The sequence below is a fragment of the Ambystoma mexicanum genome, chromosome 2q, assembly GCF_040938575.1.
Source record: "Ambystoma mexicanum isolate Mex_15411 chromosome 2q, UKY_AmexF1_1, whole genome shotgun sequence".
In the NCBI taxonomy this organism is placed as follows: domain Eukaryota; kingdom Metazoa; phylum Chordata; class Amphibia; order Caudata; family Ambystomatidae; genus Ambystoma; species Ambystoma mexicanum.
In genome coordinates, this window is record NC_090924.1 from 1211301803 (window position 1) to 1211319092 (window position 17290).

Genomic DNA, 17290 nt, shown 5'->3' on the forward strand with positions numbered 1-17290 from the left:
AATTGCGATAATAAGGCTTGATGTATGCCTGAATTTGAAAACCTTGGCGGCTCAATGTAGGAAAATATGGTAATTTTTCATGCAACATATGAATGATTAAATGAGCGTATATTGATACAAGAGTAGTAAACATTTTGTAGGGCATTGCGTAATTTGAGGTGTGGGAAGGCAATTAATTGCCAGTTGAGAGATGATGATCGGTGGAATCTCAAATAGGTTCAATAGACTATGTATAAGCACCTCGGGCATAGCCGGTAAACCCTCTCATTGTTCATAGGCTTAATAGCGTATGTTTAGCATTAGATTAAAAGTTTTTGGCAAGTTGCCACTAGGTTCCCATGGTAACATGACCAATTAAGGCTGAACTAGTGAAGCATGGCCACTGTGGCTAAATAATCGCAGCAACAGCAAATGCAAAGGGCAAATTAATCAGGCTATATCTGAGTATTTTTGTTCTATGCTAAGCACTACTTGTCTGTGGTTAGACCCTGTTAAGCGAATATAGTACGGTAGTTAGAAAGGAAAATTCATATACTAATGGAATGAGTAAAAAGGAGTATCATATGCGATGGGGTTGTTATGCTATTGGAAGTAGTGCTTGAGGGTTGGGACATTGAGTGGTATACAACACAAATGAACGACAATATTGGAAAGAAATGGCAAAATATGCTTGCAATTGGTAAGTGATAGTGGTCGTGCAACTGATAACCACAACGTATGAGCTAAGCTTGTAACGGATATGCGCATATGGTTGTTGATGTCTGTTACCTATAGGAACCCATGATATCCAAACAATATGTCAACCGTTGGATTTACACAAATTATAGAAACACATTTAGTTCATGGTCTTGGTTCAAGCCAAGTGACAGACAACGTAGTTTACAAATCATTCTTGCTTCCTGTTGTCGTAGGGTCAATTCTCTGTTACCACCTCTCTGATGTTGTTTGATGTGTTTAAGTCCAATGAATCCTAAAGCGAACTTCTCTAATCGTACTGCCAATATAGATTTTCTGACATACACATAGAATACAATAGATGACATATTTTGTATGGCAATTGATAAAGTCAAGTATTTTGGTTTGAAGTCCATTATGACAGCTGAAGATTTTTGTAGGTGCTAAAGCATGATGACAAAAATTACATGTCCCACACTTATAGAAGCCTGCTGGCTTTGTACTTGTAGTGAGCCAATTATCCTGTCCATAATACTTGACTTTATCAATTGCCGTACAAAATATGTCATCTATGGTATTCTATGTGTATGTCAGAAAATCTATATTGGCAGTACGATTAGAGAAGTTCGCTTTAGGATTCGAGAACACCTTAACAATGTCAGCAGTCAGGATATCAGACTCCCATTGGCTTCCCACTGGCAGAAGCATCATCAACTGGATAACATCAAAGATATCAAATTCATTGGACTTAAAACACATCAAACAACATCAGAGAGGTGGTAACAGAGAATTGACCCTACGACAACAGGAAGCAAGAATGATTTGTAAACTACGTTGTCTGACACTTGGTTTGAACCAAGACCATGAACTAAATGTGTTTCTATAATTTGTGTAAATCCAACGGTTGACATATTGTTTGGATATCATGGGTTCCTATAGGTAACAGACATCAACGACCAAATGCGCATATCCGTTACAAGCTTAGCTCATACGTTGTGGTTATCAGTTGCACGACCACTATCACTTACCAATTACAAGCATATTTTGCCATTTCTTTCCAATATTGTCGTTCATTTGTGTTGTATACCACTCAATGTCCCAACCCTCAAGCACTACTTCCAATAGCATAACAACCCCATCGCATATGATACTCTTTTTTACTCATTCCATTAGTATATGAATTTTCCTTTCTAACTACCGTACTATATTCGCTTAACAGGGTCTAACCACAGACAAGTACTGCTTAGCATAGAACAAAAATACTCAGATATAGCCTGATTAATTTGACCTTTGCATTTGCTGTTGCTCTGATTATTTAGCCACAGTGGCCATGCTTCACTAGTTAAGCCTTAATTGGTCATGTTACCATGAGAACCTAGTGGCAACTTTGACAAAAATTTTTTAATCTAATGCTAAACATACGCTATTAAGCCTATGAACAATGAGAGGGTTTACCGGCTATGCCCGAGGTGCTTATACATAGTCTAGTGAACCTATTTGATATTCCACCGATCATCATCTCTCAACTGGCAATTAATTGCCTTCCCACACCTCAAATTACACAATGCCATACAAAATGTTGACTACTCTTGTATCAATATACGCTCATTTAATCATTCATATGTTGCATGAAAAATTACCATATATTCCTACATTGAACCGCCAAGGTTTTCAAATTCAGGCAAACATTAAGCCTTATTATCGCAGTTTCTGCATGTTAACTGTGCGGACAATATCCATTTTGACTTTTTATGCCGTGTTGATATATAGCATCAATAACCAAATATCTGAACCTAATACAATTTTTTGAATAAGTATTGGCGAATGTAGTTTCACTGAATGAGTGTATCCCTGCAAGGCATATACCAAGCCTTATTACCGTAGTTCCTGCACCTAAACTGTGCGGACTATGTCCGTTTCCATTTTTTTTATGCCGTGTTGGGATTTAGCACCAATATCAAATATCTGTACTTAATCAAGCTGTTGAAACACTATTGTCGAATGTAGTTCCACTAAATGAGTGCATATCTGTAAAGCAAGCGCTCTACAAATGTCTGTTTCTAGTATTTCCGGCTTGGAAGGCGTTTCCAAGCAACTGGGTCATGTGACTACATCACCTGACCTAATCCGTGGAGGTTACTATAGTAACCCCCAGACTTTGGCGATGGCTTCAGTATTGGAGAAACAACCCGCCATTGTGCACACTAACATTTGGAGCATACGCCGGTAAGCCAGAGCTGCCCCTTACTTTTCTCACAAGCGAAGTTGATGCAGAATTTTTATATTTCCAGTCGTCTAAACACGCTGTCATGTTCATTTTGTAGATCACGGCCGGTATTAAAGGGAAAGCACGCTAAAAACGTGCGTTATACTTTATTTGCACTGCATTAGCGGCACACCAGTCGAGCAACAACTACGACTTGATTGCAAGACTGGTAACTATAACCTCTATACTTCTTACAAATTATATGTTATTACTGCACAATAAACTACCAGTGCAGAATTTTAAGCTAAATATGTGCCATTTTACTTTATGGCTTTACAGTTTACAGACCTGTCCAGCCAAGCATGCAGGAATTAAATAATTCCCCAACCATCAAAAGCATAATCAAGAATTAGAAAATCACAATCACAATTAAGGTATGAATTGATTCATCTATCTATATATCAATAATTAGAATAACCAACTGCACATATCATTCTAACGTTATGTTTCTATTTTTTTCTCTTCTCTCCTGGTCCTTCGTGCTTTTTTGACCTACTACCTCCTACTTTGGTTGTTTCTATTTAATAATAGCCAAGGTTCAATAACCATATATTAGTTCAAACGGCAAATGTATTTGTATGCCCTGAGGATGGCCTTCTTGGTTGAAACACGTGTTGGCATTTCTGGCATTTCTTGGCATTTCTTTAGTATAGGCATTTCTTGGCATTTCTTTAGTATAAAATACTTGGCACTTCTTTAGTATAACATGCGATTATGGCATTTCTTTAGTACAAAGCACCTTTTCGCAATTGTATATAAGTTGATTATTGCTACCTGGCAGATAGCCTGTTTCAAATAATGTGTTTTGACATTACATGGAAATATACTGAGTTTCAAGTATAAACACTTTCTTTTACAATTGTATAAACACAACGATGTACACACAGATGTTTACTTTATTTAAGTTTTGATTTTTTCAACACATTGAATGCGAGATACTTTACCTGTGAATGTACAACCTTGTTCTTTGAATTAATAAACCAGCTGAATATATTTGTGACCACTTCCCCATCCATTCTGTTCAAACTCTCCACATTCAGTGGTTTTCAGATGGTTACCAAGCGCAGCCTGTCTAGATGGTAATCCACAACAATTTGCTCTTTGTATTGGTTATTCTGCATGGAAAAGTAATCCATAAAATTATAATAAATACTCTAGTCGAACCAATGTAGCATGTGATTTTTATATCAGTATAAACTGGTAAGGATAGCCAGCAAGATAGCTCACTGTGTTAAGTGCTCGCTTCTGTGATTTGTGTGTGATCTGCAGGTGACAAGTTTAAATCCCGGCTAGGTCAACTCAGCCTTTCATTCTTCAGAGGTCGATAAAATGTGTACCAGTTTCGATGTAGTAATAAAAAAGTGCTTTGGATAAAAGTGCTATATAAATGACACATTATTATAAACCAATAAATCACAAAAAACAATACAGTGAGATGTGATGTAACTGTTAATCTACTGCATAGCTCCGCATTAGGTGCACACAACCTATTCAGCCACACCCTGCGTCCTGACAAGGACATATTTACCAACTAGCTTGCTGGCATGTCTAACATGGAAGTGATGATGTCAAGTCACACACACGGTTTCTTTGTAAAGAGAGGTTTTAAGTAATCTCCCCTGCACTGCATATGCTGGATTCTCTTCGGGTTCAAACCAAAGTCGTCAGGTGCAAAAAGAAGTGTCTCAAAATCTGTAGGTGCAACAATGGCTCCAGTGTCCCAACAAAACTCTCAGAGTCCCAATGAATGTCCCTTTTTCCAAGCAAATATCCCTGGATTCCCCCAAAACTTTCTCTGAGCCCCAACAAATTTCTCTCGGTATCAAGAAATGTCTCTGTGTCTCAACGAAGGACTTTGCGACACCCCAAAAGACTCTAAGTTCCAACAGGTGTCTCTGGATTGAAACGAAAGCCTCTGGGATACCCCTTCTGTAAATATCGTTCCCTGCATGTCTTCCTCATCTTCCGGAAGACCACTTCACTTGGGTTTCGGGGACCTAAATGTGTCTGCATATTTGAGGTAGGAAGTGGCAAGATAGAGGACTGGGTAAGGTGGAAGTGAACTCCAGAAGTTCCACGTGCATGAAAATGCATGCACGCGTAGACTCTGGACCATTTGTATGGCAAGGAAGCGAGCTGCGGAAATGCAAGTTGCGTTCCACCCCTCCTCTCTGCCATACAAATGCTTGAAAATGGGGCATGACGTGAATGAAAAGTGGTAACGCACTCAAAACCTTTATGCCTTTCCTTCATGTAAGGCCCCTGACAAAAATGAGATATGTATGGGCCTCAATACTAGCTTGGTGGTATCTGGGCTGTAAACCTGCTCAGATGCCATCAGACTGTATTACCATTACTGTTACCGCCACTTGGTCCGATGGTGTTAGGTCTCATTTTGTTTGTGTACATTGAACTCAAAGGGGCATTTCCGGCAGAAGTATGCCAAAAATGGCTGGAAAGTTGGCGGAGTTACCTCCAGCTAATAGCCAAGTTTCCACACAAGTCAAACTTGGGCACTGCATTTAACCCGGACCGCCCAACTTGTAATGAGGCAGATAGTGTTTTGCAGGAATATTTCTCCTCACAGACTTCTGTTTGTGATGGGCATTTATACGTTTTTCGGTTACAACTTTTTGTGAAGAGGAATAAACACAGCACCTCCAGAGCATCATTATCGTGATAATTTAGCAAATGCTTAAACACTCACAATAGATAATTTGTGGGTGTTTAATGAGGTCTACACAAAATTAATAACGTCATGGAGTTTACAAAGTTTTGGGAGAAACTTCAAAAAGTCCTGCAACTTCAAACATTCCAAATTTAAACCAGCATCATTGTCACATAGGCCAACCAAGAGCATGAATTGCATGTCTGTGTATACATTACTCTTCCATCCAAATGTCGCTGACATCCATACGATCACCGCACATACCGATATCCCATTTTAATGTTTTCTTTCCTATCTTTAATTACAATGCAACTTTTCAAAACCTGGTAGCAATATTTGAAAGTATGAGATCAGCCTAGTTCACAGTCAATACTATTACTGAGCAATCATCCGTTGGCTGCCAAGACCAAGCGCCCCATTATTACCATACCTGCCAAGTTGCTGTCAACTTTCCCATGCGCAACTCGCATGCATCGGTAAGGCACTGAATACAACTCTAAAATAAAAATGTACCTAGTCGGGCAAGGGATCCTCGACTACTTTGTGTGTCACACAAGTACCTTTCCTTGCAAGGGAAGTCAGCTGCTGCATTGTTTTTTTTTTGTTTTTTTTTTAAACTTTTTATTTTAACAGTGTATCTACAAAACAGCAAAATCATATAGATCTGGAGAATCCAGAATACAATAAGTCCAAAAATATGAAAACAGTTCACGAAACAACTATATACATTACAAGATAAACCCCCAATAAAATTCACAACAACCCACTCTCACCCCCCCGCCCCCACATACACAAGTACATTGGCAAGTCTAGCATAGCTGTAGAAATTTACCCCAGATCTTCTCAAATAAGCTCATCTTTCCTTCTCTTCTGTAAAGTGAATTTTCTATAGCTGCCAAATCTAGCATCTCAGTCCACCACGTCTCAACATTCAGATCCAAAACAGACTTCCAGTTTCGCAGAACAATTTTCTTACCAATCATTGTCCCTCTGAACAACAACTTCTTCTGATTCATAGTTAGACCATCCAGATACTCATCATCCCCCAAAATCACCATTTTAAAGTCAAAGGTAGGTAAACCTTCAATCACCTCACCACACACCAGACCAACCACATCCCAGAACAACCTCACCAACCTACAATCCCACAGCATATGCTCCAACGTACCTTCCACATGAACACACCTCAGCATTCCGAGCTCTCAGACATCCCTTTACTCGCCATTCTCTCCGGCGACCAAAAAACCCGATTAAGTATCTTTATCTGCCTCGACCTCTCCGTCAGCCCCAAAGAACATAACTTGACATTCTCACACATCCGCCACAAATCCTCAGAAATATTCAAACCTATTCTTCTACCCCACTCCTCCCTAAGCAAGTCATTACCACCAAAATGCGACACAATCTCCTTATACACCCGACTCGCCAATCCGCCTTCTCTCCCAATTGGTTTCCTAGTAAACAAACAAAGATCAATCCTCCTTTCAAAGTCCACATCTCCAATCACTGTTTTAAGCTTCACATAATCCGAGAACTTAAAATTATCTATGTGAAAGCGCTGTTGCAATTCTCTTGCAGTCATCCAAACACCATTTTCAAACAGATCAGCCACCCACCGCACTCCACCCAAAAACCAATCCACCCAAAAAACCACATTACCATTAATCCTAATAGCCGGATCAAGCCACAACGATGCACCAGGCTCTTTAAATGCATCCACCTTCAAAGATTCACAGATACCTTTCCATGAGCACCTCAAATTCTCAACCAGCAGATCCTTTGCACAACCTTTCCCTGATACCGAAGTCAAGACCGCACGCAGAGTCAATGGTCCTACAAAGCTAGTCTCAGCTTCTACCCACACATCTAGTTGCTCATCAACAAACGGTACCAAGAAATCTGCCATGAAGGCCAAGTGGTAAGCCCTGAAGTTTGGAACCCCTAAGCCACCCTCATTCAATGGTAGTTGTAATTTCCACAACTTTAATTTCGGTGGCTTCTTGTCCCACAAAAATTCTTAAAGCATTCTGTCCAAGTCCTTCCAAAATGACAATGGTAACATACCCGTAACATAATTAACTTTCGGGGCCGAGATCATCTTCAGGGCATTCACTTTGCCCCAAAGAGAGAGATACAACATGCTCCATCTGTCCAGCTCAACTCTCAACCCACTGCACACTGATTTCGTATTTTCCGAGACCAAATCCCTGATCACAGGAGATAATCACACCCCCAAATACAGCATTTTATCAGGACACCAACGAAATCCCAGTTCCACCATCAACCTCTTGTCCACAAAATGTGTCAACGGCATTACCTCCGATTTAGACCAGTTAATCTTGAAGCCCGAGCAAATTTGAAAATCTGCTATCAACCTCATAAGTGCCAGAACAGACCGTCCGAGATCAACCAGAGCCAACAACATTTCGTCCGCGAACAACCAAATCTTTTGTTCCAACCCCCACCTCGAAAGTCCCACCACCTCAGCTGCTGCATTGTATGTCATGTTAGGCTCTTCACTGGCTTCATGACAAGCTATGTAGAAACTTCTATTTTTTAACGGATTAACATATTGCACCCATGTCTGTTTACAATGTCGCTGAGCACTTTGTAGCAGAGTAAGTGGTAGACAGCAAGGATGGTGGGCAGACTGTTTAATTCAGCACCAGCAGCTCTGCAATACCTTATATTCTTCATTTTCCAAGCGTCACCTTGCATGGGGCAGAGGTGATCGCTCTCCCTGCAATCAGACTTGCTTTTCACTAAACAGTGGCAGAATCGAAGTCACGGAGGACAATGCAGCTCACCTCTACAAAGACCCAGATCTGATAGATCACCGAAAGAGTCCACTTTTAACATCTGAGATGCAAACAAGATGAACAAGGCAAGACCAGACCGTGTCAAATTGATGAGCAGGCTGAATCCAGAAACAGAGTTCTCTTTAATAAATTGCATTTTGTCCATCGGAATGACAGCACACAAGGGACCAGGGCATGGCGTTTTAATGTGCGAGCCATAATGCATGTATTGCTCTAGTGCGGAGAGGCTGGGAACATGGCCAAAGAAATGGCATGTATGTATCCATCCGTGAATGCCATCAGCCCCTCTTTTTCATCCTAGAACTAGATTTGGGTGCACATGTGTTAGCTGTGTGATATATATGGCAAAGTCTCAAAAAGCAAGTATTTATTTATATAATGTATTTTATTTATTTGTGACATTTGTGTAATGCCCAGACCCTGCAGTATCGCAGCATTTGGTACATAGTTAGGAGTTAGCAGGTACATTTGATACGCGCATTAGTCTTATTTATCGAACAGCCAGGTTTTTACAAGCTTTTTGAAGGTAACGAATGAGTGTTCATTTCTGATAGAAGCCGACAGGGAGTTCCAGAGAACTGGGAGCAGTGACACAAAAACGGACACCTCCTGCTTGCTTGTTCTTGAAAGGCGGGGTGCACAATGAGATGCTGGTGCTGGATCTTAATGAGCCTACAAGGGGGTTTTGGGCAATGCCGCTGTTGAGGTGGAGGGAGGAGCATCGATGTGGATACACCAGTGGGCAATCGTCAGAGTTTTAAAATCATTTTAAGCTTTGATGGTTAGGTATATGATATATGATTAACAATGCCAAAATAAAGGCACTGTCTTTAACTACTATTTCATTCTCCCAAAGCATTGTTAAGAAATCCAATCGTACATTTTAGTTTATTTGTGCAAGGCAAAGTGGCATTGTAAACCGTTTAATGTTCTATCATTTTGGAAAAGTGCACACACTTATTTATTGAAAATGATGGCAGTGGTAAATATACAGTTGGAGTCCTCTGGATAGAGTTGTAGTTCTCTCGATAGAGCTGTAGTCATCTGGATAGAGTTGGAGTCCTATGGATAGAGCTCTGGTCCACTGGATAGAGTTGTAGTCCTCTGGATAGAGTTGCAGTCCACTGGATAGAGATGTAGTCCTCTGGATAGAGTTTGAATCCTCTGGACAGAGCTGTAGTCCTCTGGACAGAGTAGGAGTCCTCTGGATAGAGTTGTAGTCCTCTGGATAGAGTTGGAATCCTGTGGATAGAGCTGTAGTCCTTGGATAGAGTTGGAGTCTTCTGGATAGAGTTGGAGTCCTATGGATAGAGCTCTATTCCACTGGATAGAGTTGTAGTCATCAGGATAGGGCTGTAGATCTCTGGATAGAGTGTGTAGTGTTCTGGATAGAGTTGTAGTCCTCTGGATAGAGTTGTAGTCCTCTGGATACAGTTGGAATCTTCTGGATAGAGCTCTAGTCCTCTGTATAGAAATGTAGTCCTCTGGATAGTGTTGAAGTCCTCTAGACAGGGTTGCAGGCCTCTGGATCTGCCTAGTAGGACATTGTTTATGCAAGCCACGCTTGGTGACTGGAACTTTAAATGAGGTGGTTGGCCCTCATACTGGGCTTGCAGATTAGCAATGACGCAGGAGTCCACCAGAAGCTCTGTGCCCATTATGTCCTTTAAATAGGGCCAATCCATAATTAAAATGAATATTAATCTAAACATCTCATCCAAACAAATGTACACTTTGTTGGTGACTGGCAAATCTAGTGAATTACATCAAAACAAATCTCTTCTAGATGACCGGCTTCAGTCATTCACGCCTGTGGTGTACTTGAAAGAATCACTCACACTCTCACATGTGTGACCCACAGCCAAGTGACAAGATCCAAATTCAAAGCACCCTAGCAGAAACAAGGCATGTTGGGCAATATTCCACAATTAAGATGTGCTCTTATGATTTTTTGAAGCTTTTGCAGGGCTGATGCAATTCGGATTTAATAAACCATGTTTGTAAATCTACTAGGGTTCCTTGAATTTGGATCTTGTCACTTGGCTATAGGGCACACGCGAGAGTCTGAATGCTTTTTTTCAAGTTGGATGACTGTTCTAGGAAAACACACAGAGGTGCTAGGTGTGATGTTGCTATTCATCTTTTGAGGATATTATGTTTTGTATGGTAATTGTTAATTTTTTAATGTCATTTTCATTTTTGTTTTGCAATAATACATTCTATTTTTCTATGATATTGAATGGTAAGGTATGTCATTTGCTCGAGAATTGAGTTCACCCCACAAAACTGCAAGAGACCTACATGACACAGTCCCATTTCTTTTAATTGATTGGATGTTGAGTCTGGGGAAGGCCTGTGTCCATTGCATTTCTCCTTTTGGATAAGGTGTAGCCCACACTAAAACATGAAAATGACGAGGTGAAATGCGATCTTAGCTCCCAAGGCCTATGGTGGCATGGCCCTAAAGTGTAGGTGGCATTGGGATAGAAAACTATTAAAGATCTTAAGATCCCCTGAAAAACTGAAATTGCCCAGCATTAATTCCTGGGGTGGGATGTTTAATAGTAGGATCAGACTGCTTCCAGATGTCTCAGCACTATTGGGTGCCTGATGCCCACTAGGGGATATCCTGACTTGGAGTTTGTGTATCCTATTTAACGGGATGCCTCCTACTGATGTCCCAGCATCATTGGGTGTCTTCTGGCCACTAGGAGATAGAATGGCTTGGAGTTAGTTTATTCTGCCCAATGGGATGCATCACTCTGCCTGGACTGTCTTAAACTCATTCTGAATCTCTTGAATGTCTACACCATTCCTACCATGGGATTGCCATCTGAACTAATATTATTTAGCCTTGGTAGGATGTCATGACTAGAATGTCGTTTCTGCAGACTCGAACACCAGGCCAGTGCTTGCTACGGGACCCTCAAGAGCCCGAATGATTCCCACACCCCAGAGTCCAAAAGTTCAGCGGAAGTGGGGAGACAAAACATGGCAAGTTCAGGAGCAGACTATTCTCATGAACCCTATTGTGTGTAAAAGAAGACAAGTTAACTTACAGAATCAAATAATAGAGACTCTTGTACAGTGGAAGTGTTTAGAGAACTTCCCCCGTACCAGTAGAGTGTGTCTGCCTGCAGTGCCCCTCTGTCACCAACCTATTACTGCCTGTCCTTCGAAGTCCAGGAGGAAAGTCAGATGAAAACCCTTAAGTTTTAGTGAAAAGAAAAAGCCACTGACATACAGAATTCTAGCAAGAGAAACATAGCTGTTCTGGACAGAGGCAAAATGTAAATGTTTGTGGGATTCAACAAGGGAAAAGTGCAGAAGTTGCAGAAAGAGAGGGGAAGTGCAAAATAAGTCTGTGCACAGGGCTAGGAGGTGCATTGCAGGATAGTGGGGTGGCCGTCAAAAATAAATTTGCCAAAGGAACTGTGGAAGCAGGAACACCATAGCACAGAGCCCTGAGAGCACAGGAGACCATAAATATGAAACAAGCAGAGACAGGAGTATGGGGTGGCAAAGTGAGGTGGAGCAGGAAGCCAAACGGAAAAAAGTGGGAAATAATGATAGAGAAAACAGGCAAAGCTCTGACCCAGAAGAGGGTGAGAGAAGCAGACTGAACTGCCAATAAACCATTGGAGCAGAAACACAATAATTTGTGAGGGAGTGGAATGGGACAACGGGAAGATCCACAGAAGAATGTTGCCAATCAACTTCTGAACAATGGTTCTGGTTATTTATAGACCTGTCCGCTACCTAACTGACTTTGTGAAATGTTATGCTGAAATGTGTAATCTGGGAGCCATCTTAGAATGGTATATGATGTGACACACGCTATTTACAGAAACCTATATGGCCCTTTACTTCTTGATCTCTTAACTGTCTACCCACATAATATCCATCTGGGCCATATTCTCCACCCAACCGATCGTCCCTTTTAGAGCCATTTCCCCTAACTCCTACCACCTGTTCCCTGAATCATGACATCCATTTTGCATGCAGAGTCACTCAAAGATGTGGTCACTAAGCATGGTATTGAAAACTCCATCTACCACTGTGCCACTGACTCTCTGTCATATTTATGGGGCCCATTAACCCACATTCTAGCACCCTGGCAGAAAGCACTGACATGTCAATCCTCACAATTTAGGCGGGAGAATCACCATTTTTTTAAATCAATAATGTTGCAGTTTTTTTTTTACTTTCTCTTGCATAAAATAATGTGCACCCCCAACCGAATCAAATGGGAGAATTCAATTCTCCCGCTTGCTGTAGCAGAATCTCCCCCTCAGGTGCTGCAAATTGTTAGCATGTATGCAATCAGGACTCTCAGAATGTGGGTGTGCATACGATCCTGTCATGCCTTCCTCTTGCACCTCACTCGACCTTGGTCCTGCCCCTTCCACCTGTCACTGCTCCCTCCTGCTACCTTAGCAGCACCCTTGCATCTCCCTTGTCTCTGCTGAAAATATCCTTTCCTTCCCTGCTGAAAACCTCCTTTCCTGGTTCCTCTCACCCGGCTACAATGCTCCCTTACCCTTCTCACCTTTGCTGGCCTCGCTGCAGCCACACCTATGCTCCATAGAAATGAAAGGGGGCTCAGTGTGGAGCCCTGGGTTTCATTCCTTGGGCGGATTTCTTTTTATTTAAGCACACTCACGCTATTAGCATCCGGACCCCATACCAGATGCTAGTGGCACTAATGTCCCCCTTGGTAGGCGGGCTTGGTATTAATGGCCCTGCGCACTCACAGATAATTTGCTTAACTCGGGACTACTTTGGCTTGAGATAGCAGACCACTAAAGGCCAAACTCAACCGCCAAGGAAGTAACACTACATTATTGTAACCCTGGAGAAATATCGGGAATAAAATGAAATCTGTATGCCTAATCACTTTATCAAACACAACCTATGCTCTCTTGATCCCCACTAATAACTTCTAGTCTAGCAAGAAAAGTGCCTTCTGTGGTCTACTTAGAGAATTAAAAACTGAGACTGTGGCGTGTGGGAGCTGGGAGAAGGGCTGGAGCTGTGTGGAATATATCATGTGTTTTGGTTGGAAGGGGGAATGCAGGGGTTGGGGTCCCAGAGTGGATGGGTGTGGAAGTAAGTAACTGGATGGGTAAGGAGTAGAAAGACTGTACCCTGTGGCCTGGATCTTCTGTGTGCGACTCATTTCCTGCCAACAAACGTAGCTCTCTCCTTATAGCAACATGGTGATGGCCCGAATTGTGTCTCCTAATGACAACGAGAATTACATGTTTCAGTGTATCTCTAAAAGGTGCTCTCTACATATTTAAGAAATCTACAGTTAAAAACATGTTTTAGGCATTCACAAGTAGGCTCTCAAAATCGTAGCCTCTATATTGCAATTACATAATGGGATGCTTGGCAAATAATGCTAAGTTCCCAGGAGAAACATGGAAGAGTAGAGTCCGGGGCCCTCTTCATAGAGAAGCCAGGATCTGAGGGAGGAAGGGAATTATGTCATTGGCTAAGTACACTGTATAGTTGATTTAGCATATTATCTATTTGAGTAACACCTTTCCAAGAATGGCACATGTTTGTTGGCCAATTGCCAAAGCCTGGTCTATAACACAGAGCTCTCAGTCAATAATGTAGAAAATAGAACCCGTGCCTCAGAAAAAAATGAGATTTCATTTATTTTTTCTGAACATTGCTTAAGAGTTTGTGCTACTGGTAGTTTCATAATTGTACTTCTCACCAAAAGTCCTAATAGGTGCTGCTGAATTGTTGATTCACGGATTGTTCCTTGCGCTCTCTTGCTGCAAGGTGTTCTCATAACCCATCATGTCTATCCATGCCCAACGTAAAGATTGTGCAAGTCAGCTGTGAAACTCAAATTGAGTGGGGCAAGACGTGGCCGATATTCTCACCGCTTAGAGGCAAAGGATGTGGGATAATTTTGGGGATCCCTGCCTAGAGGGGTTCCCAAGCACAGCAGGGGCTGTAGGAATGTCTGTACTTCCCCTCATAAAATATTATATGTATGTATAAATGTACATATACATGTATACAAATTAATTACATACAATTGGTCTATGAAAATGAGAGGTTATGTAGAAATGCTTCCACTTTAAAGATAATATATACCTTCTCAATTTTCCACAGGTGAAAGAGTGGATACCAAAGTGAACACATTGCCGGAATGGATGAAATCTGGACATTATAAAGTTACTGATTACAAGCATAAATTACCTACGCCATCGGATGTCAAATTTAAATATGTAGTAGAACCAGTAAAACTCACTTTGGAAGGTTACCACAGTGGTCAGGACTACAACAGGCATGATGCTGCCGGCCCATACATGGCGCACAAGAAACACTCAGTGATGAATCTCTGGGACTCGGAGGATGAACAAATGAGAAAACACCATCGCTACCAGGAAGCAAATGGGTATCACAACCGTCAGCACCACAGAGAAAATGCAGACAAATCCAACCTAAACTTTTCCCCCAAAGAATATTATGCAAGCACTGGTCACCCACATAACCAGCTATTAACAGATGAGGCACATTTGGGCCACGAGAGGCGAAAGAAACATATATATGATATAAAGGCAAGGCCAGGTGTCATTTACAGAGAAGTGAGGTCTGATGCCAGAGCCCAATGGACCCCACAAGACACAATTCCCCCAATGGTCCGATCCACTTCCAGGACACACATTACAGAGATTCAACATCATAGAGGCAAACAACTTGCTACTGATTCAGTCAATACATTAGAACCTTCATCAGGACACAGTGCTCCAGCAAATGCACCTGCACATTTGATCATGGCTGATGCAGTAAACTATGCCTACAAAGAAATGGCACCTCCAACCGAGAGACTGGAGGCTGATTCTGGGATCGGCCCATCTTCACATTTAAATGCTCCACAGCAGAGAGTAACACCCACATCCAGAGTGGACGAAAGGAAACATTCCCCCCCTGCAATTGGTATACGTCAAGTTCCAGCAGACTCCGTAGATGGACACATTTCCTTAATGTCAGATCAGACGTCAGAGTACTCCGGAAGTCATGGCCCGATCAATCCTCTTTTGAGGATAATGTCTCCATTCAAGGACAATGGAAGATCTCAAAATACAAAGCCGGATATCTACCACAACTCCTCGCTGCCTGCTCCCACCGAGTATGCATTGCCGGGCAGCCAGAGTACAGCCCTGCCCATCACAGGGGTTGATGAAATGGTGCACACTGTTTATATTCCTCGTAGGAGTCCTGTCCCATATGGAACATTGGATAACCATGGCTCACTTGCACCTGGCCACTCGATAGCGTACCCACCACATACAAGTACAGCCAAGCATGTTTTTGGGCCATTGGACAGTGCACAACAGACTAAAGAAGACATTTACCCTATGAGCTCCCTGCCTACCACCCCAGGCCAGAGCTTCTCAGAAAACCAGGGCTCTGTCTCCTCCTCTTCCCCCAATGACAGCCATATCCAAATAAAGCAGAACATGGGCAGAAAAAACACACACATGAGACATGCAATGGATGAAACCCTCAGTAGAAGTAACCAGTTTGAGAAGTTTGAGGCCAGGGATCGGAGGCCAAGCCTCGATGATGGGACAACCACAAAGACAATCCGCCATGAAATTTACCTTGTTGTTGGGGAATCACCAACCAAAGAAGTGAAGGAAAATGAATATGTCCCAAAATTGCCGCCGCCCATCAACACCCATCATTACAGAACAAGTAACCTACCTTATACATCTGAAGCCAACACTTACCAAAAATTTACTCCTGAGCCCAACAGCTAAGCACGACACAGAAAGCACAGGTGGCTCAAAGAATTGAAATAAACATGGTCTATCAAATATTAGCTAGAATATCAAAGTGTGACATCTATGTTAAATATGATTATCAACTATATCACTGAGTTTGGTAATAGTTACATTATCACAGACCTTGGGTGGCCTATGGTTTGGCATTAGATACAATAAAAGCATATTCTTATTATTTCTTTATTGTGGTTTGGTTATATAAATAAACCTTACACAAATTCAATACAAGTTAAATTCATCACATAAAAATCATTAATATAAAGTTTAAAACAACAATTCTAAAAACAATGACATAAATCTGTTTTAAAACATAGTGCATTAGAATCAACACACTAATATTGTTGAAAAGTTGATAAAAAAAGATTTCCCAAACAGTCTGTAACATCCTTCAGCAGTGATAACAAAGCAATCGAAAGTGAAAGCGATTCAGCGCTCATCGAACTATCCCACAAAATATCAGAATAAACCACCTCGATCAAAGCTACAAAATGTGCCTCAGAGTTCATTATTAAATGACAAAGAGTTTCAAAGGTTTCCTTCTTATACAGCCTACGTGTGTAATCAGTAAGACCAAGCGAGGACCAATAATGTGTAAAGTTGCAAAGTAGTTAAATGTGAATCTGATTATCCCATCTCGAAAACATCTGGAAAGGGCATTTATAATATGTGGACCAGGTCTATTAAAATTTTGTGACAATTCAGACCACTCGGCCAAAAAGGTCAAAAGTAGTAATTCAGCAGACCATTTCCTGTCATTTCTTGATAGGGGATGGGGCTATCGGCCCCTCCCATTCAATTTCGCTTAACTGGATAGTGCTCTCAAAATTTGTATTGTCTTAAAAGATGGTCAATAACCAATAACATATATTAAACATCTTTTTAAAGAAAGTTCCAATGTAAATCTTTTGAGCAAATAATGTTTAAACCGCTTTAATTTCAAGCACTGGGATGCATCCATTTTGTGAAATGGATGAGCCTGCTGTGCTTGTGTTCATCTATGCCCTCGCAGCACTAATGAAGCAAAAGCCACCTGCTGGTAGCTTTTCTT

General features: G+C 41.4%; 1 protein-coding gene across 1 annotated transcript in view; it reads left to right on the forward strand.

Moving 5' to 3' along the window:
- Positions 1 to 16727, forward strand: part of LOC138569074 (uncharacterized) — a 510565-nt gene extending 493838 nt beyond the window's left edge. Inside the window, exon 3 of the mRNA XM_069646756.1 lies at positions 14564 to 16727. Within this exon, the coding sequence (XP_069502857.1) occupies positions 14564 to 16218 (1655 nt within the window). The 3' untranslated portion in view covers positions 16219 to 16727. The remainder of the gene's footprint in view (positions 1 to 14563) is intronic.
- The last annotated feature ends 563 nt before the right edge of the window (positions 16728 to 17290 follow it).